The 20,824-nt window shown below is 39.6% G+C and overlaps 2 protein-coding genes and 1 pseudogene across 2 annotated transcripts in view; 2 read left to right on the top strand and 1 right to left on the bottom strand.

Moving 5' to 3' along the window:
• Window positions 1–20,824, top strand: part of LOC126078921 (tripartite motif-containing protein 43-like) — a 458,981-nt gene that overhangs the window by 86,554 nt on the left and 351,603 nt on the right. The gene's annotated exons all lie outside the window — the stretch shown is intronic.
• LOC126078843 (G-patch domain and KOW motifs-containing protein-like) lies at window positions 285–1,660 on the bottom strand (annotated as a pseudogene).
• LOC126078842 (tripartite motif-containing protein 43-like) lies at window positions 4,361–11,372 on the top strand. The gene is made up of 6 exons (XM_049889660.1): window positions 4,361–4,768; window positions 5,433–5,528; window positions 6,892–7,122; window positions 7,807–7,829; window positions 8,378–8,475; window positions 10,879–11,372. The coding sequence occupies exons 1-6, from the start codon at window positions 4,361–4,363 to the stop codon at window positions 11,370–11,372; spliced, it is 1,350 nt and encodes a 449-aa protein (XP_049745617.1).

Here is a 20,824-nt window from a genome sequence, read left to right as displayed (position 1 = left end):
AAAAGTTAAGAAAAATTATATATAAATTTAGGATGTGGGGTTTCATAGCTGAAAAAATATTTCATTTTTATTTGAAATGATTTTTTTTATACACTAAATTCTGGTGAATATTGGGTTTGTCTCTAGCATCCCTTCCGGTCGATTCATCTTTGTCCTTGTTCCTGTACCAGTACTGCACTTGTAAGTGTGGATGCAAAAAATTATATTCCAATCTTACTAAAAGCAAGATTTTTATACTGTACAGAACTGGGAAGAGTCTAGGGGACTGGAGTGGGTCACATGGGTTAGTCTCCATCTGAATCACTGGGGCCCATGTACCAGCAGACAGCATCAGAGAGAAGCTCGACCAACTGATTTCTCTGTCCACGGCTGTTACTAAAGCCCGGCTCTGCTGTGTGTCCTGGCCGAGCAGACATCCCACCCTTCCAGCCTATGGTCCCAGCACCACCATCACACAGTTTCCCTTGACCTTGGAAATCAGGGTCTGACACAAACAAGTATCTGGGCTCAGGACGTCTTCAATTGTCATCTTGATGTTGTAACATTTGCTGCCCTTGTGCAGCTTGTCCACGACCCACACACCCAGGTCTCTGCAAAAATGGTATGGCTCCCGGGGGCTGCTTTCTCCTTCTTGTCAGTCCAGAGGGTGTTTCTGCTTTCTTTCGGAGTCCTCCTGCTGAACATGTAGGTCTTTATCCCTGAAGGCCTTCCATAACAAGGCAGTTCCTTTCAGTTGTTCTGAGGAAGCTTTGCTCACTTGGCTGAGATCCAAGAAGTTCTTGTCAAACCTATGCAAGGAGACAGGCCACAGGCAGTACTAACAAACAGTCACCACTTGGCTCTCCACTGCCAGAACCATGGCCCAAACATTGTCAGGATTGAGGCATTTCACCTTCCAATAGAAGCCTCAGTGGAGGCCAAACAGGACCACTACAGTTCCTCAAGGCACCGGTTCCGTGAGGTTGTTCTTCCTTCTCCTTCTCTTGTACCTCATCTGGCTTTGGCAGTCGGGGGGGCTGGTGGGGGCCTTGGCATGGGTCGGGCTGGCACCTATCCCTAACCCCTTGGGCCTCTGTGAATTGACATGGGGCTTCACTGCTTGATTGAAAGTACGGCTGATGTTCTTGCCAGGTTTCCAGCCCATGACCTGCAGTATGGACAGCTCATAGGCCTCCACAGGGATGGCCTCATAATCTGCCTCCCCTGGCACTAAGCCTGGAGTTCGGTGTCTGCCCCTTCGCCTTTGGGGATGCATTCTTTCTGGATCATGGGCATAGCGATCCTGGAATCGACACCCTCATTGTCTCTGTGTTCCAGAGACTACTTGAATTCCTCAATGAGCTCCTTCACAGCCTAGCATATCAGCATCCCATCCACCAAGGCCTCAGCATCTCTGGATGTTCAGGGGCCTGGGTCAGTAGCTGCCTGCAGTATTCATTCCAGATCAAAGGGATGACAAACTCCTTGGGAGTTTCTGAGGGCTTCACACCCTGCAGGTCTCTCCCTTCCACAGTTTTTAAGAAATCCTTCTCCTTCAGGGCAGCCCTCACACTGTCTCACAGGTCCACCACCTGCCTCTGGGTGGACATGCAAATGAAGGGGAAAAAAACTGGGGTGCTAGACACTGCTGCACGCCGGGAATTTTTTCAGCATCCGCCATCTTGTCCCTCTTTGCAGGCGTGTGCTGTGTTTGCCAAAAGTTAATACATATTTCTTGATGAGATGATGTTTGTGGAGGTTTGTTTACTTATGGAGGGTATTAAGGTGTTAAATCAATCATTTCTTTTGTTTTGAAGAAACCTAATCATTCTCAGTAACACCTATTAGAAGACCCACGAAATACAATCACTGGGAAGAGCTGGGCGTGGTCTTCTGGGCTCAATAAAAAGCACCCAAGAAACCACGCTCACTCTTCTCCAGAAGAGACAGAGTGCCTTTGGATCTGTCTTGCCTGCGGAGTCTTCTGAAAGCTCCTGTGACCACATCGGAAGGAATTGAACCCAGAACTGACTTCCATAACACTACTGCTACAGCAAGCGTTGGTGAAATCCTTCACATATTCCTTAGGCGACTTAGGTGAGTGTACAATATACAGAAGTGGAGTTCCCGCTACTTTCCCAAACCAAAAAAAAAAACCAAAAATAATTTTGGTTTATCAATCAGGAAATTGAGGTGTTTTTCTATGAAATGATTTCATTTGTCTACAAAAATTAGTCCTTTCCTTAACCTACATATGAATAAATGCATTTTTTCAATATTATTATTAGATTTAATAGGGTGATTGCATTTTGTCTTATTTTTATGTATGCCTTGAATGTTCATATGGATTATAGGCACTAAGAAAGTAGTTGCCAGATATCTTGTAATTTTGTACTTTGTGTGGCTCCTGAAAAAGGAATAAAAAACCAAACCCACTGCCGATGAGTCAATTCTGATTCATAGCAACCCTATAGGACAGACTAGAACTGCCCCATAGGGTTTCCAAGGAGAGCCTGGTGGATTTGGACTGCTTACCTTTTGATTACCAGCCACACTCTACCACTACACCACCAGAGTTTCAGAAAAAGGAATAGAAGTACTTTATTCTATAAGAAGTTGATAAATGTAGTAGTCTAAAAGTAGTGCATAAGTCAGTGCGTAAGAAGACTATTCTACTATAAGTATATGATGCAATGAATGGTTTGGACAAAAAAAAAAAAAACTTTTTGATACTGGTGTCTGTTTAGAAAATTCTGTTTACTGATGTAAATTTTTAAGAAGCCAGGAAATGTTTGGGCACAAAATTGTCACTGGTTACCATGCAGGAATATCAGAAATGTGACGCCCGTCTATATTCATTGAGTGTAAAGATGAGAACCCAATGTTTTAGCTAAATCAATTTCAAAAAGCACAGTTTGTTATTTTGTGCTGATTTTCACTATTACATGATACTTTCATCTTTTCACAGTGTGAAGGGGCGCTTGCTAATAGTTTGAAAGGGTACGGAAGATAATGCTTCTCTCTTTAATTTTTGATTTCTTTAGATGCCCAGTGTAGATAAAAAGATGTTTTTAAAAGCTTGTTGTTGGGAGCTGATGAGTAGATTCTCTCTTGTAGTAACTCCACGTGACTCAGTAGAACTGCCCCATAGGATTTTCCTGGCAGATCACTGGGTCTTTCTCCTAAGGAGCCACTGGATGCGTTGGAACCACCAACATTGCTTAACTGTTTGCACCACCAGGGCTTCTTCATATATGTTCATATATAAAGATTCCGACTGAAATCTGATCCAATTTTACGACCAAAGAAAACAAAACAAAAGGCCTCTTGCCGTTGAGTTGATTTTGACTCATAGCGAACCTACAGGACAGGGGAGAACTGCCGAACAGAGTTTCCAAGGAGTGTCTGGTGGACTTGAACTGCGGACCTTTTGCTTAGCAGTGAAAGCTATTAACCACGATACCAGCAGAGTTTCCCAATTTTACAAAGCTTTGTTAAATTCTTATTAACACTTTTGTATTCCGAAATTGAATTTTTGTTACATTCTGTTTGAATTAACAGAGTTTCAAAGAAGAAATTTTGATTTTGTGAATGTGTTTTTCATGTACGTATTTCTAATGCATTTTTTACAGTGAGTTTCAAGAAAGACACTTTCTATATTATAGGTGAGGGGCAGGAGACAAATGTGCATTCTGCCCATTACTGTGTTTTATTATTTTCAACTTTTATTCTCTCTTTAAGGATTTTGTATTAGAATTATAACCCTACTTCACAGACAGTCTTGGCGAGGAAAAATACCAGAACTGTTCGCTTAAATTAAAATAGTTGATAAGAAACTGGATGATTGATTCTGTCTGTATGGTATCTTGGAGAGTAACGGTTAGCAGATTTTAATTTTAGTCAAAGGTATGAGTTTTGGCTCCAACATTAACTGTCAGTATGATTTTGGATTAGTCATCCTTATAGGATGGTTTTGTCAATTAAATGAAATAGTAAAGGTAAAAAGTTTAGTCGCATGAGCTTTGCTAAGCCAGTCAGTCACTAGGAACATTATGATTGGCTTTTACACCAATCAGAATACTAGAGACTGAGTCAAACTATTGAAGCACAAGCCCAAGAAGGAAAGGACACGAACAGGTTCTTTATGGAGGAGAGATGGAGTTGATGGTGTAGATCATGTTAATCAGGAAGCTAACCAAGTTTTCAACAGAGCTCCAGAGCTGCCTTTGTGTCAGTTTCCAGTTTTTGTCATTAGTAAAAGAAACTATATCAGGCCTAGACATAAGTATATTATTGAATCACAATTGGAGTAAAAGTTTGCTTAGTCTTTTGTCTCTCTGGGGCAAATGACAAACTCTCCTGATTTTCTTCCCTCAGGAAAATGGACTCCAACATCTCCCAAGCCTTCCGAAAGGAACTCACTTGCTGCCTCTGCTTGAACTACCTTATAGACCCTGTCACCATAGGCTGTGGGCACAGCTTCTGTAGGCCCTGTCTATACATTTCCTGGGAAGAAGCCAAAACTACCCGTTGTCCTCTATGTGGGGAAATATCAAAGAAGACAGACATCAAATCCAATATTCTTGTGAAGAATCTGGTGTCCCTGGCTAGACAAGCCAGTCTCTGCCAGTTCCTGAGCTCTGAGGATCAGATGTGTGGGACACACAAGGAGATAAAGAAGATGTTCTGTGAAGAGAGCAAGAACCTAGTCTGTTTGCTCTGTTCTTCCTCTCAGGAGCACGAGGCTCACAGACACTGTTCCATTGAATACGCTGTTGAGAAGTACCGGGTAAGTGATGCTTCTGAAAGCCTTTGAAAGCTGGAGAATAATAGAGCTAAGAGAGTATAAGGAAGATGAGTGCCATGATTATGATTAATTCTCTCATCACTGGGAGTCTTATATGTGCTGGCTACTGTTCTAGGTGGGAAGGGTAAAGCTGTGAATAAAATAGGTAAGGAAATCTGCTTTCACAGAGGCTGTATTCGAGTGGCAGGGCAATTCGCTTAATGATTATTAATTTAATTATGCAAAGTGAAGCACAGGACACCATAACACTCACATTTTTAGAAATAGCTCCTGGCCACAAAAATTACATGTTTAACAAGTGGTTTTTTTTTTTTTTTTTTTTTTACTGGAAGCATATTTAGTAATCCTGGACAAACATGTAGGATAATAGTATAGAGAATTAGCAAGATATTTATAGGAAATTTAATTACATTACATAAAGCCTTTATTTGACACTTTTCTCAGGAAAATTGTTTCATTACTTTATGTGGCTCTATAGCCTGAAACTCCCAGAAGTGATGACTATCGGGTAGCCAGTGAAACATGACCCTTCCACTTTCCCGAAAGTATGTTCATCTAACATCCCTGGTCTTTAGCTGTCAGTAAGGGTCTGAAATCTATAATATTTGTTCTGTTGGTGCTTAATTCAGTATTTTTGTTTTTACAGGAGAAGCTTTTAAAACAAATGAGGTCTTTATGGGAAAAGATCCAAGAAAATCAGAGAAATCTAAATGAGGAGTGCAGAATAATCAACCTGTGGATGGTAAGCATGAGACCACGTTTTCCTCATAACCAGCTTGGTAAAGACATGCTGGGACCTTACCTATTGAGAACTTGAGCTTTAATCAAGGGAGAAAAAGGCCATCAGAACAAAGTGCAAAAAGTGCTGAAATGGAGGCACATGCAGGGATTTGGAGAAGTTCAAAAACCGTTGGTCAGGAGTTGAGAAAAAGTTTTGGAGAGAGGTTCACAATCGATTTGAGTTTTAAAAGACAAGTGTAAAAAATCCATGGACATTTCAAGCAGAGATTTCTGACAGAGGTGAAATCTAGAAATGAAACAGTACATAACGGGGAACTACAGGTATGTCATACTGATTAGTATAAAGACGGCCATGGGGAGAAAAAGGTTTAAATAGCAATTTAGGAAGTGTACCTGTGATAGTGAAAAGCGATAATGTAGTAGCTAGAGAATCATATAGGATCAATTGGGAGAAATTTCAACACGTTGAAAAACTGGGGGAAAAGAGAAAGAAAAGGACTTGGTGAGGAGAGAATGAATACATGGGTATTGGCAGGGGTCATAGAATGGGGGAAGGGTTAATGTTCCTATAATGTTAGGACAAAATGAGACCCTGAAGGCTTAAGTACTCATTACTAGGAAGGAATCCCATCCATGGCAACAAGGGATAGTGATGGGAGAAATCAGATTGAGGGTATGGGATTAGGAATTTTAGGGAGGTTTTGTCTGATGATTTCTAATCCTCAGACTAGTAGGCAACATTTCTGCTAAGAGTGAATGATCAGGCTAGGATTGAGGAAATTTATGATCAGAGGCTAAATTAGTAACAGATGAGAATATTAAATAATCAAGCGTAAATTTATCTTTTTACATGTAATCTTTCATATTTTAGAGAACATATATTGGTAAAGCAGAGGGTCAGGAAAAAGAAGAAGACCCTCAATGAGATGGACTTACACAGTGACTGCAACAATAAGTTTAAACATAAAAAAGATCGTTAGGGTAGGATGGCTTGGGACCAGACGGTTTTTCATTCTGTTGTACATAGTGTCCTTGTGAGTTGGAACTGACTCAGTAGCACCTAGCAACAACAACGTATTTTAAAAATTAACTCTGAAAAAAATTTCTACAGAAATTTCGGGAACTTAAGAAGTGAATTATAGTGTTTTGAGGAAAGGATGGGTTTCTGTAGTTAACAAAGAATGAAAAATAAAGTAAGGAAAGAGGGATGAGCATGGTTTCTGGTGAGTGGAAAGACATGAATTTAACATGTTTGTAGGTTGGTGGATTACATGATCATGAATCAAAGAAAAATGAGTGAGGTTTAAGTGGTGAAGGATAAAGGCAGCCTGGGTGTGTGATCTAGGAAATCCGTGTCCCTGCAGGATTATATATGCCTACGGAGAGACATGATCAGAGATCAGTATCGGAAGTTGGATCCAGTTCTCCACAGGGAAGAAAAACAACATTTAGAGGGACTGAAAAGTGAACGCAAAAGGATTTTACAGCAACTCAAGAAAAGTCAAACCACAATGGTTCAAAAACAAAACCACCTAAGAGAAATGTTTGAGGAGCTGCTGAATTTGTGCCATAAACCAGACGTGGAGCTGCTCCAGGTAAGAAATGAGGATATTAGTTCAAGTTCACATCTTTGACTTCCATTACATATTTCAAACCAAAATCTTATTTCTGCATCTTCTGCTCCTGTCAAGACTATTATTGTCCAAGTGAATATGATATAAACTTCAACTCCTATCCTAACCAGGAACAACAAAACTTTGGGGAATTGTGAGAGTAGTTTCCCTTCTCAATTCTCTTGATTTAATTCACTTTTCTATCCAACAGAAAGGAACAACTTATTTGTAGACCTTTTTGTCTCCAGGTGGGCAATATGACCAAGAGGAAAAGCTAGCATTCCTGTCCTCCTTCTGTTTGGAAGTCCTAGGCTTGAGTTGTGCTCGTTTTGAGGCACATTACCCTTTGGAAACAAGCCCTGTGAAAAGACCACCTTGTAGACAACTGATGGTTTTAGCAATGCAGTCCCTACTCATGTCCTGCTCTGTCTTTGCTCACCCTCAGAGCCCTTAGCCATCGAGAATTTATTTTCTGTCAATGTGTGGTACTGTGATTTTCCTTTAAAGAGGAAAAGTAAAGGACATTTATAAAATCCTGGGCGGGGGGCGGTGGGGAGGAAAGGAGGGTTTGATATTTTTTTGAAATTTCCCAAATCCAAAGATTAGGCATAAAAAAAAAAGAATTTCTGAAGAATTCTGAGTTTTTCCTTTTATTTCTCTTTACAGAATTTGGAAGACACATGGACAAGGTAAGTTTGGCCTTCAATGCAAACTAGAGCACCATGAGAGCTAGTAAAGAGATCAAAGTGTTTCTACCAAAATGAAGTTATTGAGATAGTAAATTTCGTGTGCATGTGTGTTTATGTGAGCGCATGTATTTGTGTGTGTTTTACTGAATATAATTTTCTAGCCCACTCTATCAGGATTTAGTTTTGTTTTGTCTTTCTGTGCTCATGGAGATATACATTGTAGGGTTCAACACAGAAGTCACTAGAAAACAGCTATGCATGATTTTAGTTTTCAAAATCATAAACATATTAAAGTGCATGGACTAGCTTTCCCAGGCATTAGAGGAGAGACGGGCATCTATGATAAGAAGGGGGTGGAGGCAGGGACAGAAGAAAAGAAAGAATCCCTAAGAATTGCACAGTCTTCTCCCAGGATCATGGAGGTACACTACAATATCAGAAAGGAGTTCCAATGAAACATATTATTCTGTTGAATGCTGACATCTTTTGTACATACTGTGATGAGCCCTTTGGCACCTGAAAGATTACCTGAATCTTTCCCCTTGTAGGAGTGAGTCCGTGCAACTGCACATGCCCCAGCCTGTGAACCCAGCACTCAGTGCCAGGCCCATCACTGGACTGATAGACAGGTTCAACCAATTCCAAGGTGAGTGGCAACCCAATGATGGGACCCCATACATTGTCCTTCAATAATGGTTTTCTTTGGATAATATGGATCCCTGGTGCCAGAGCAATTAAGAGCTTGGCTGCTAACAAAAAGGTCTGCAGTTGGAATCCACCAGCTGCTCCTTGGAAACCCTATGGGACAGTTCTGTTCTGTCCTGTAGGGTCACTATGAGTTGGAATCCACTTGACAGTAATGGGTTTGGTTTTTTATTCCCAATGCTTCCCTTTTTATTAACCCTTGATTTAGGAGAGAACAGCCTCCTAAGAGACATTTATAGTCATGGTGGCCCTGGGATAACATGAAAAAATCTAAATGAAAGCTGGTGAAAGGATAAATGTGATTCATGCCTGTAATAAATTAGACAATGAGAAACAGGAAACAATCAAAAAGGGCTCCTAGTGCTGTGGGGACCATGGTCTCAGGAAAAATCTAGCTCCATTGGCATAACACAGTTCATAGAGACTATGCTCTGCTTTCTACTTTAATGAGTAGCATCTGGGGTCTTAACAGCCTGTGAGTGGCCATCTAAGATACTCCACTGGTCCCTCCCCTTCGGGAGCAAGGCAGAATGAAGAAAACTAAAGACACAAGGGAAAGATTAGTCCAAAGGACTAATGGACCACAACTAACATGGCCTCCACCAGACTGAGTCCAGTACAACTGGATGGTACCTGACTACCACCACTGACTGCTCTGACAGGGATCACAATAGAGAGTCTTGGACAGAACTGGAGAAAAATGCAGAACAAAGTTCTAACTCACAATAAAAGACCAAACTTACTGGTCTGAGAGAGACTGGAGAAAAACCCTGAGAGTATGGCCCCTGGATACACTTTTAGCTCTGTAATGAAGTCATTCCTGAAGTTTCACCTTTCATCCAAAGGTTAGACAGGCTCATAAAACAAAATGACACTAAAGGGGCATAGCAGGCCAGGGGCAAGGACTAGAAGGCAGGAGGGGACAGGAAGGCTGGTAATGGGGAACCCAAGGTCAAGAAGGGAGAATGTTGACATGTCGTGGGGTTGTTAACCAATTTCATAGAACAATATGTGTACTAACTGTTTAATGAGAAGCTAGCTTCTTCTGTAAACCTTCAGGCAAAGTACAATAAAAAAGTGTTCAGTAGAAAAAAAATTAAATATATATTTAAGCTCTGAAAAAAAAGGGGGGCTCCTAGAACCATTCTGAGATAAAATACCAGTTATTCATTCATTTAGTCATATAGAACTGCATATTTAGTTAGGGCATTCAAGTTTTAACTAAAGTACAGTTAGTTATGGTGATAGGATTGATGTTTTAGTTACCTAGTGCTGCTATGACAGAAATACCACAAATGAGGGGCTTCAACAAACACAAATTTATTTTGTCACAGTTTAGGAGGCTAGAAGTTGGAATTTACGGTGCCGGATCTAAGGGAAGGCTTACCCTCTGTTTGCCCTGCGAAGTTCTTATTCCTTTGCTCCTTGGTGAACTTCATTTGGCATGGTGTCTTTCCTCTCCCACCTCTGCTTGCTGGCTTGCTTTTTAATCTCTTTTATATCTCAAAAAGATTGACTCAAGACATCTTACAGTAATTCTGCCTCATTAGCACAACAGAGATAATCCGTTCCCAAGTGGGATTATAAACACGGACATAGAAGTTAGGATTTGTGACACATATTTTGGTGAGGCACAATTGAACCCATAACAGTTGGCAAATTGTAATTTTTTAAATATTTTTGCTGTAAAGCTTCTTAGTAATTGAATTTGTAATAATGCACATTGTAGTTGATATAGCTAGAAAATTTTGTCCATAAACATAAAATAATGAAAGGCATAAAATAAGAATTTGTGAAGAACAACAGTAAAACAAGTTGGTGGTTGATGAGACAGTATACAGAATTCCATAGCAGACCTAAACCAGGGAGGTTAGACTGGCATGCAGATGAAGACCAAGCCTGAGGTGAAAGCAGGAATAAAATCCAGAAAATTCTTAGTAGAAAACTTCTTCCAAGAAGATGTATTTAGATCTTTTTATTCTTAATTGGAATTTGTTTCCTTAACTGGAGTATCATAGTATGCCTGGCAAAGTGATCACCAATTATTTATTTCTAAGGATCTTTCCCCTGAAGAGGGGCACTGAAGTTAATTTCATAGCAATGACTAGGCCTTATGGGAAGGTCTTCTGTTTCTAATGGAAAGTGAAATGTAAAAAATCTTTGTGATTTTTTTCCATTGAGATTAGGTGTTTGTTAATTCTGCAGATATACTGGTAGCCCCTGAATCTAATGACATTTTCCAACCAAGCTGCCCTTAAAGTCTTGGTGGGTTTTCCAATGACACTCTAGATCTCGTAAGACTTTAAAAACTGATTTTGACTGGAATATTCTCTTCTTTCCGCAGTGAACATTTCCTTGAATTATGAAGCAAGCAGTCACGATATCATGCTGTCTGATGACGTGAGAAGTTTGATATTTAGACATGACCTTCAAGAGGTGCCTTTTCCATCTGGAAGATCCAACTACTTTGCTACATGGGGAGCCCAGGCCTTCAGCTCTGGAAAACACTACTGGGAGATGCATGTGGACAGCTCTTGGGACTGGGCTATAGGGGTCTGTAAGGATACTTGGCTAAGGAAGAACTGCTCAGTGATTGAATCTGGGGACACATTTCTTCTTTTATGTGTGAAGGGGGATAATGGTTACCATCTTTTCACCACCTCCCCTGTGCTTTCTCAGTACATAGAGAAACCTCTGGGGAAGGTTGGTGTGTTTGTTGATTTTAATAGTGGAAGTGTGAGTTTTGTTAATGTTGCCAAAAATTCCCTCATATGGGAATACCCCGCTTACTCCTTCAATTACTCGCTCCGGCCTTTTTTTTGCACTGGCCACACATGATCATGGAGAAGTGATGAACTTGGGAACTCCATATCTGAAGGAGCCCACACATGATCATGGAGAAGTGAGGAACTTGGGCACTGCATATCTGAAGGAGCCTGTCTCAGTTGAAGCTGATCAATCATATTTTACTCTCCCTTAGGTTGTTCCATTTTTATATAACTTTGTTTTATCATTGGTAAATATAAAGCTGGTGTGGCAATGCAAAATTTGTTGGCTTAATTTCCTTTCAATTAAAATCAAGTCCTGTGGTCCTTTTCCTGAAACACATACTGTTTTTATTCACCTCATTTGTGAGCTGGCTAGAGTTACAAGAGTATATGACTGGGATTCCATCTTAACAGTTTAATGCAGGAACACAGTGTTTGCATCATCAAGAAACTTGGTTATCTACAGTGCAAATGTCAGTCTGAAATATTCTACTCCTTCATCATGATCTAGTAAAATCATACTCAACAATTCACCCTTGTTGGTGTTAGGTGCCAGGAAGTCCACTCTGACTCATAGCAACCCTGTGTACAACAGAAGGAAGCACTGCCCAGTCATGTGCCACCTCACAATCTTTGCTGTGCTTGAGCCCATTGTTGCAGCCACAGTGTCAATCCATCTCCTTGAGGGTCATACTTTTTTTCATTGACCTTTCACTTTACCAAGCACGATGTCCCTCTCTAGAGGCTGATCCCTCCTGATAACTTGTCCAAACTGCTTGAGACAAAGCCTCACCATCCTTGCTTCTAGGGAGCATTCTTGTACTTCTTTCAAGACAGATTTGTTCTTTCTTCTGGCAGTCAATGATATGTTCAATATTTTTCTCCAACGACATAATTCAAAGTCGCCAATTCTTATTTGGTATTCCTTACTCATTGTCCAGGTTTCACATGCATATGAGGCAACTGAGAACACTGTGGCTTGTGTCAGGAGCACCTTAATCCTCAAGGTGACATCCTAGATTTTCATCACTTTCAAGAGGCCTTTTGCCACAGATTTGCCCAACGCAATATGTCATCTGAGTTCTTGACTGCTGATTCCTTGGGTATTGATTGTGAACCCAAGTAAATTGAAATCCTTGACAACTTCAATCCTTTCTCCATTTATCATGTTGTTGCTTAATGGTTCAGTTGTGAGGATTTTTGTTTTCTTAATCTGAGATGCAGTCCATACAGAAGGCTATAGTATTTGATCAGTAAGTGCTTCAAGCAGTCTGCACTTTCAGCAGTCAAGGTTGTGTCATCTACACATGGCAGGTTGTTAATGAGCCTTCCTCCAATCCTGATGCCAGGTTCTGGGATTATTTCCTCAGCACACAAATTGAATAAATATGCTGCAAGGATACGACCCTGACCCACACCTTTCCTGACTCTAAACCACACAGTAATCCCTCTTTCTGTTCTGTCCAAACAAATGTCTGTTAGTTTATGTACAGATTCCTCATAAGCATGGTTAAGTGTTCTGGAATTCCACTTCTTCACAGTGTTATCCATAATTTGTTATGATCCACACAGTCAAATGCCTTTGCATAGTCAATAAAACAAAAGTAAACATCTTTCTTGTATTCTCTACTTTCAGCCAAGGTTCATGTGACATCAGAAATGACACCCCTCTTTCCATGTCCTTTTCTGAATCCAGCTTGAATTTCTGGTAGTTCCCGGTAGATGTATTGCTGGAACGGCTTTTGAAGGATCTTCAGCAAAATTTTACTTGTGTGTTGGATCACCTTTCTTTGGAATTGGCACAAATATGGATCTCTTTCATTCGGTTGGCCAGGAAACTGTTCCAAATTTCACAACATAGAGGAGTGAACACTTCCAGCACTGCATCCATTTGTTGAAACATCTCAATTGGTATTTTGTCAGTTCCTAGAGCCTTTTTTTTTTTTGCCATTTCCTTCAGTGCAGCTTGGACTTCTTCCTTCAGTACTATCATCTCTTGATCATAGGCTACCTCCTGAAATAGTTGACTGTAGACCAATTCTTTCAGATAGAGTGACTCTATGTATTCCTCCCATTTTCTTGTAATGCTACCTGAGTGGTTCAATATTTCTCCCATAGAATCCTTCAGTATCACACCTAGAGATGTGAATTCTATCTTCAGTTCTTTCAGCTTGAGAAATGCTGAACATGTTCTTCCTTTTTGATTTTCTAACTTCAGGTCTTTGCATATTTCAATATAATTCTTTACTTTGTCTTCTCAAGACATCCTTTGAAATCTTCTTTTTGTATTTTATTTCTGTCTGTCTTTTTAATGCCCTTTTGCTTTCCTCATGTATAATGTAACTGATGTCATCCCATAACTTCTCTGGTTTTAGTCATTAGTGTTCAATGCACCAAATGTATTCTTGAGCTGGTCTCTAAATTCAGGTGGGATTCTGACCATCTTACTTTGCCTCTCATGGACTTGTTCAATTTCTTTCAACTTCACCTTGAGCTTGCACATGTACAATTCATGGCCTGTTCAGTGGTCTGCCACTGGCCTTGTTCTAAGTGATGATATTGAGCTTCTCCATAGTCTCTCCAGAAATGTAGTAGATTTAATTCCGATGTATTCCATCCAGCAAGGTCCATGCATATAGTGATGGTTTATGTTGTAAAAAGTTATTTGTAATAAAAAAGTGATGGATGGATTAAAAAAAAAAAAACAGGATCCATCAGTATGCTCTCTATAAGAGACACACCTTAGAAACAAGGATGTAAATCTATTAAAAATCAAAGGATAGAAAAAAATATATCAAGCAAATAACTACCAAAAAAGAGCAGGAGTGGCAATACTAATTTCAGATAAGATAAACTTTAGAACAAAATCCAGCATAAAAGACAAAGAATATAATTACTAAAGGGATGATCCATCATGAAGACTTAACCATAATAAACATCTACATACCCAATGATAGGGGTCCAAAATCTATAAAACAAACTCTAACAGCACTAAAAACAGAAATTGACAGTGCCACAATAATAGTAGGAGACTTCAACACACCACTGTCAGTAAAGGACAGAACATCTAGTAAGAAAATCAACAAAAATTCAGAAGAGCTGAAGAGCACAATCAGCCAACTTGATCTCATAGACATATATGGAACACTCCACCCAACAGCTGCAAAGTACACATTCTTTTCCAACACACATGGAACATTCTCCAGAACAGGCCACATCTTAGGCCACAGAGCAACCTTCAACAAAATCCAAAACATTGAGATAATACAAAGTATCTTCTCTGACCACAATGCCATCAAAATGTAAATTAACAACAGGAGAAGTAAGGGGAAAAAATCAATTATATGTAAACTGGATAACACCCTGCTGAAAAACCACTGGGTAATAGAAGAAATCAAAGATGGAATCAAGAAGTTCCTGGAATCAAAAGAGAATGAAAACACATCCTACCAAAACTTTTGGGACACAGTAAAGGCAGTCCTTAGGTGTCAATTTATAGCACTAGATGCACACATCAAAAAGAAGAAAAGGACAAAATCAAAACATTAGTTACACAACTTGAACAAATAGGAAAAAAAAAACAGCAAAAGCAATGCACAGCCACCAGAAGAAAGGAAATAATAAAGACCAGAGCAGAAATAAATGAAACAGAGAATAGAAAAATAATAGAATCAACAAAACAAAAGTTGGTTCCTTGAAAGGATCAACAAAGTTGGCAGACCACTGGCCAAACTAAAAAAAAAAAAAAGCAGGAGAGAATGCAAATAACCCAATTAAGAAAGGAAATGGAGGCATTACAACAGGCACAACTGAAATAAAACAGATTATAACACAGTATTATGAAAAACTATACTCTGACAAATTTGAAAACCTAGAGGAAATGTACAAATTTCCAGAGACATACTACCTACCGAAACTGAAACAAAATGTTGAAAATCTGAACATACCTATAACTAGAGAAGAGATTGGAAAAGTAATTTAAAAAAACTCCTAACCAAAAAAAGTCCTGGCCCAGATGGCTTCACTGGAGAATTCTACCAAACATTCAGAGAAGAGCTTACACCAGTTTTACTCAAACTATTACAGATCATAGAGAAGGAAGTGATACTTCCAAATTCATTCTATGAAGCCAGCATAACTCTGATACTAAAACCAGGCAAAGACACCACAAAAAAAGAAAATCACACACCAATATCTCTCATGAATATAGATGCAAAAAAATTCCCCCCAAAATTCTAGCGAATAGAATTCAGCATCATATCAAAAAAAAAAAAAAAAAATGACTAAGTAGGATTCGTTCCAGTTATGCAAGAATGGTTCAACATTAGAAAGTCAATCAACGTAATCCACTACATAAATAAAAGGAAAGAAAAGGATCACATGATCATCTCAATCGACACACAAAAGGCATTTGACAAAGTCCAACACCCATTGCTGATAAAAAAACTCTCAATAAAATAGGCATAGAAGGGAAGTTTCTCAGCATAATAAAGGGCATCTATGCAAAACCAACAGCCAACATCATTCTCAATGGACAGAACTTGAAAACATTCTCTTTGAGAATGGGAACAAGACAAGGATGCCCTTTATCACCACTCCTATTTAACATTGTGTTGGGAGTTCTAACTAGAGCAATAAGGCAAGAAACAGAAATAAAGGGCATCCAGATTGGTAATGAGGAAGTTAAACTGTCCCTATTCGCAGATGATACGTCACTATACTTAGGAAATCCAAAAGACTCCATGAGAAAACCACTGGAACTAATAGAAAGATTCAGCAGAGTAGCAGGATAGAAGATCAACACACAAAAATCAGTTGGATTCCTATACAGCAATAAAAAGAATGATGAAAAGGAAATCAGGAAAGCAATAGCAATTATCATAAAAAAAAAAAAAATCATAGCCCCTAAAAAATAAAATACTTGGGAATAAATCTAACCAGGGACGTAAGAGACCTATACAAAGAAAACTACAAAACAATACCACAAGAAACCAAAAGAGATCTACATAAATGGAAAAACATGCTCAGGGGTAGGTAGACTCAACACTGTGAAACTGACAATTCTACTCAAAGTGGTTTTCAAATACAATGCAATATTGACCCAAATACCAACAACATTCTTTAAAGAGATGGAAACATTTATCATTAACTTTATGTGGAAAGGGAAGAGGCCGCAAATAAGTAAAGCACTATTGAAGAAGAAGAATAAAGTAGGAGGGCTCACACTACCAGACCTCAGAATCTGCTCAAAACAGCCTTGTACTGGTACAATGACAGATAGATTGACCAATGGAACAAAATTAAGAACCCGGATGTAAATCCATCCACCTATGGTCACCTGATCTTTGACAAGGGCCCAAAGTCCACCAAATAGGGAAAAGACAAATGGTGCTGGCAAAACTGGATGTCCCATCTGAAAAAAAGTGAGACAGGACTCATACCCCACAACATATACGAAAATTAACTCAAGATGGATCAAAGACCCAAATATAAAGCCAAAAACTGTGAAGTTCATAGAAGAAAAAACAGGATCAAGACTAGAGGCCCTAATTAACAGGATACAAATCACAATCAACAACACACAAGCTACAGAGGATAAGTCAATAACTGGGATCTTCTAAAAATTAAAGAGTCATGCTCATCAAAAGACTTCACCAAAAGAGTAAAAAGAGAACCTACAGACTGGGAAAAAAAATTTGGCTATTACAAACCAGACAAAGATCTAGTCTCTAAGATCCACAAGAAAATCCAATGCCTCTATGACCAAAAGACAAAAAACCCAATCAAAAAATGGGCAAAGGAAATGAACAGACACTTCAGCAAAGACATTTAAGCATTTCCTCAACAGACACATGAGGAAATGCTCAAGATCTCTAGCCATCAGAGAAATGCAAATCAAAACCACAATGAGATACCATCTCACCCCAGCATTACTGGCGCAAATGAATAAGACAGAAAATAACAAATGTTGGAGAGGCTGCGGGGATATTGGAACTCTCATGCACTGCTGGTGGGAATGCAAAATGATACAACCATTTCGGAAAATGATATGGCACTTCCTTAGAAAGCTAGAAATAAAAATACTATATGATCCAGCAATCCTACTCCTAGGAATATATCCTAGAGAAATTAAGATTTGTCACACGAATAGACATATGAACACCCATGTTCATTGCAGCTTTGTTCACAATAGCAAAAAGATGGAAACAACCTGGATGCTCATTGACAGATGAATGGATAAACAAACTGAGGTACATACACACGGTGGAGTATTATGCAACACTAAAGAACAACGATGAATCCGTGAAGCATCTCATAACATGGATGCACCTGGAGGACACTATGCTGAGTGAAATAAGTCAATCACGAAAGGACAAATATTGTATGAGACCCCTACTGTAAAAACTCATGAAACGGTTTAGACATAAAAAGAATAATTTTTGATGGAGACAAGGGATGGGAGAGGTAGGGATGGAAAAATGCTTAATAGACGATAGACAAGCAGCAACTTTGGTGAACTTGTGAACAAGACAGTACACAATACTGGGGAAGCCAACACAACCTGTACAAGGCAAGCCCATGGTAGCTCCATAGACACATCCAAACTCCCTGAGTGACCAAATTGCTGTGCTGAGGGCTGTGGGGACCATAGACTCAGGGAACATCTAGCTCAATTAGCATAACGGAGTATATGAAGAAAATGTTCTACATTCTACTTTGGTGAGTAGCATATGGGGTCTTAATAGCCTGTGAGTGGCCATCTAGGATATTCCACTGGTCTCACCCCTTCGGGAGCAAGGAAGAATGAAGAAAACTAAAGATACAAGGGAAAAATTACTTCAAAGGACTAATGGACTACATCTACCACGGCATCCACCGGACTGAGTCTAGTACAACTAGATGGTGCCTACTGGCTGCTCTGACTGGGATCACAATAGAGGGTTCCGGACAGAGCTGGAGAAAAATGTAGAACAAAATTCCAACTGAAAAAGAAAGACCAGACTTGCTGGCCTGACAGAGACTGGAGAAACCCTGAGAGTACGGCCCCCAGACACCTCTTCAGCTCAGTATTGAGGCCACTCCTGAGGTTCACCCTTTAGCCAAAGGTTGAACAAGTCCATGGAACAAAACAAGGCTAAAGGGGTGCAGCAACCCTGAGGCAGACAATGGGAGGTAGGAGGGAACAGGAAAGCTGGTAATAGGGAACCCAGGGTTGAGAAGGGAGAGTGTTGACATGTCATGGGATTGTTAACCAATGTCATACAACAATGTACGTACTGTTTGATGAGAAACTAGGTTGTTCTGTAAACCTTCATCTAAAGTTCGATTAAAAAAAAAAAAGAATACCAACAACAAAAAAAGCTGGTGGTCTTTCAAAATTCTATCATGTCATCTCTGGCATCGTTTCTATTACCAAGGCCATATTTTCCAACTACTGATCCTTCTTTGCTTCCAACTTTCCATTTTCAATCAGCAGTAATTATCAATGCATCTGGATAATTTTGATCAATTTCAGACCACAGAAGTTGGTAAAAATATTCAATTTGCTCATCTTTGCCATTAGTCGTTAGTGCATTTCAGGAGAGCTTTTAGACTGAGACAGACTAAGAACCTGGGGGTCTACCTCTGAAAAAACTGGCCAGTGAAAACCTTATGAAGAACAGGAGAACATTGTCTGATATAGTCCCGGAAAATGAGCACCACAGTTTGGAATGCACTCAAAATACGACTGGGGAAGAACTGCGTTCTCAAAGTAGAGTCTGCCTTAATGACACGGATGGAGTCAAGCTTCAGGGCCTTTATTTACTGATGTGGCAGGACTCAAAATGGGAAGAAACAAGTGCAAACATCCAATAATAATCAGAACATGGGATGTGCAAAATATGAATCTAGGAAAATTGGAAATCATCAAAACTAAAATGGCACTCATAAAGCTGGATATCCTCGGCATTAGTGAGCTGAAATGGACTGGTATTGGACATTTTGAATCAGGCAATCATATGGTTTACTATGCCAGAAATGACAAATTGAAGAGGAATGGCGTCACATTTATTGTCAAAAAGAACATTTCAAGATCTATCCTGAAGTACAACTCTGTCAGTGATAATATCCATAAGCATACAAGGAAGTCTAGTTAATAAGACTATTTACACACCAACCACTAAGGCCAAAGATAAATTGAATTTTTTTTACCAACTTCTGCAGTCTGAAATTGATTAAACATGCAATCAAGATGCATTGATAATTACTGGTGATTGAAATGCAAAAGATGGAAGCAAAGAAGGATTGGTAGTTGGAAAATATGGCCTTGGTGATAGCAATGATGCTGGAGATCACATGATCAAATTTTGGTAGCCCAATGACTTCCTTATTGTAAATACCTTTTTCAACAACAGAAATGGTGAGTAAACATGTGGACCTCACAGGAATCAAATCAACTACATTTGTGGAAAGAGACAATGGAAAAGTTCAATATTATCAGTCCCAACAAGACAGAGGTCCACTGAGGAATGGAACATCAATTGCTCATATTCAAGTTCAAGCTGGATAACAGTGCCAAGAATGGGAATCCCTGAAGACTTAAAATTATGCCTTGGGGAAACTGTACTTAGACCAAGAGGCAGGTGTTCCAACAGAACAAGGGGATACTGCACGGTTCAGAGTTAGTGAAGGTGTGCATCAGGGCTGTATCATTTGACCATACTTATTCAATGTGTATGCTGAGCAATTAATCTGAAAAACTGGATTATGAAGAAGAACAGGGCATCAGGATTGGTGGGAGCCTCATTAACAACCTGACATACGTAGATGACACAACCTTGCTTGTTGAAAATGAAGAGGATTTGAAGCACTTATTGAAGAAGATAAAAGACCACACCCTTCAGCGTGGATTACGCCTCAACATAAAGCAAAAATCCTCACAACTGGATCAATAAGCAACATCAAGATAAATGGAGAAAAGATTGAACTTCTCAAGCATTTATTTGGCTTGGATCTATAATCCACAGCCACAAAAGCAGCAGTCAAGAAATCAGACGACGCATTGCATTGGACAAATCTGCTGTAGGAGATCTCTTTAAAGTTTTAAAAAGCAAAGAATTCACTTTAAGGAATAAGTGAGCCTGACCCAAGCCGTGGTGTTTTCAGTTGCCTCATATGCGTGTGAAAGCTGGGCAGTGAATAAAGAGGACCAAAGAAGAATAGATGCTTTTGAATTATGGTGTTCAGAAACAATATCCGATATACCATAGACTGCCAGAAGAAGGAACAAATCTGTCTTGGAAGAAGTAGAGGCAGAATGCTCATCAGAAGCAAAGATGGCTAGACTTCCTGTCACATAGTTCAGACATGTGATCAGGAGGGACCAGTCCTAGGAGAAGGACATCATGCTTGGTAAAATGGAAGGTCAGCAAAAAAGAGGAAGAGCCTCCTTGAAAGGGATTAATACAGTGGCTACAACAATGGGCTCAAACATCGCAATGATTGTGAGTATGGCTCAGGAACTGGGAGTGTTTCCTTCTG

The sequence above is a fragment of the Elephas maximus genome, chromosome 7 (genome assembly GCF_024166365.1).
Source record: "Elephas maximus indicus isolate mEleMax1 chromosome 7, mEleMax1 primary haplotype, whole genome shotgun sequence".
NCBI classification, from domain to species: Eukaryota; Metazoa; Chordata; class Mammalia; order Proboscidea; family Elephantidae; genus Elephas; species Elephas maximus.
Note: the sequence above shows the minus strand (reverse complement) of the source record. Positions and strands in the feature narration are given on the sequence as shown.

What these genes read in the sequence shown, in the direction of transcription:
- LOC126078842 (XM_049889660.1), top strand. Translation starts at nt 4,361, where the DNA reads ATGGACTCCAACATCTCCCAAGCCTTCCGAAAGGAACTCACTTGCTGC. An exon ending in TTGGAAGACACATGGACAAG is followed by an intron (nt 7,830 to 8,377) that starts GTAAGTTTGGCC and finishes TTCCCCTTGTAG; the next exon opens with GAGTGAGTCCGTGCAACTGC. An exon ending in CAGGTTCAACCAATTCCAAG is followed by an intron (nt 8,476 to 10,878) that starts GTGAGTGGCAAC and finishes TTCTTTCCGCAG; the next exon opens with TGAACATTTCCTTGAATTAT.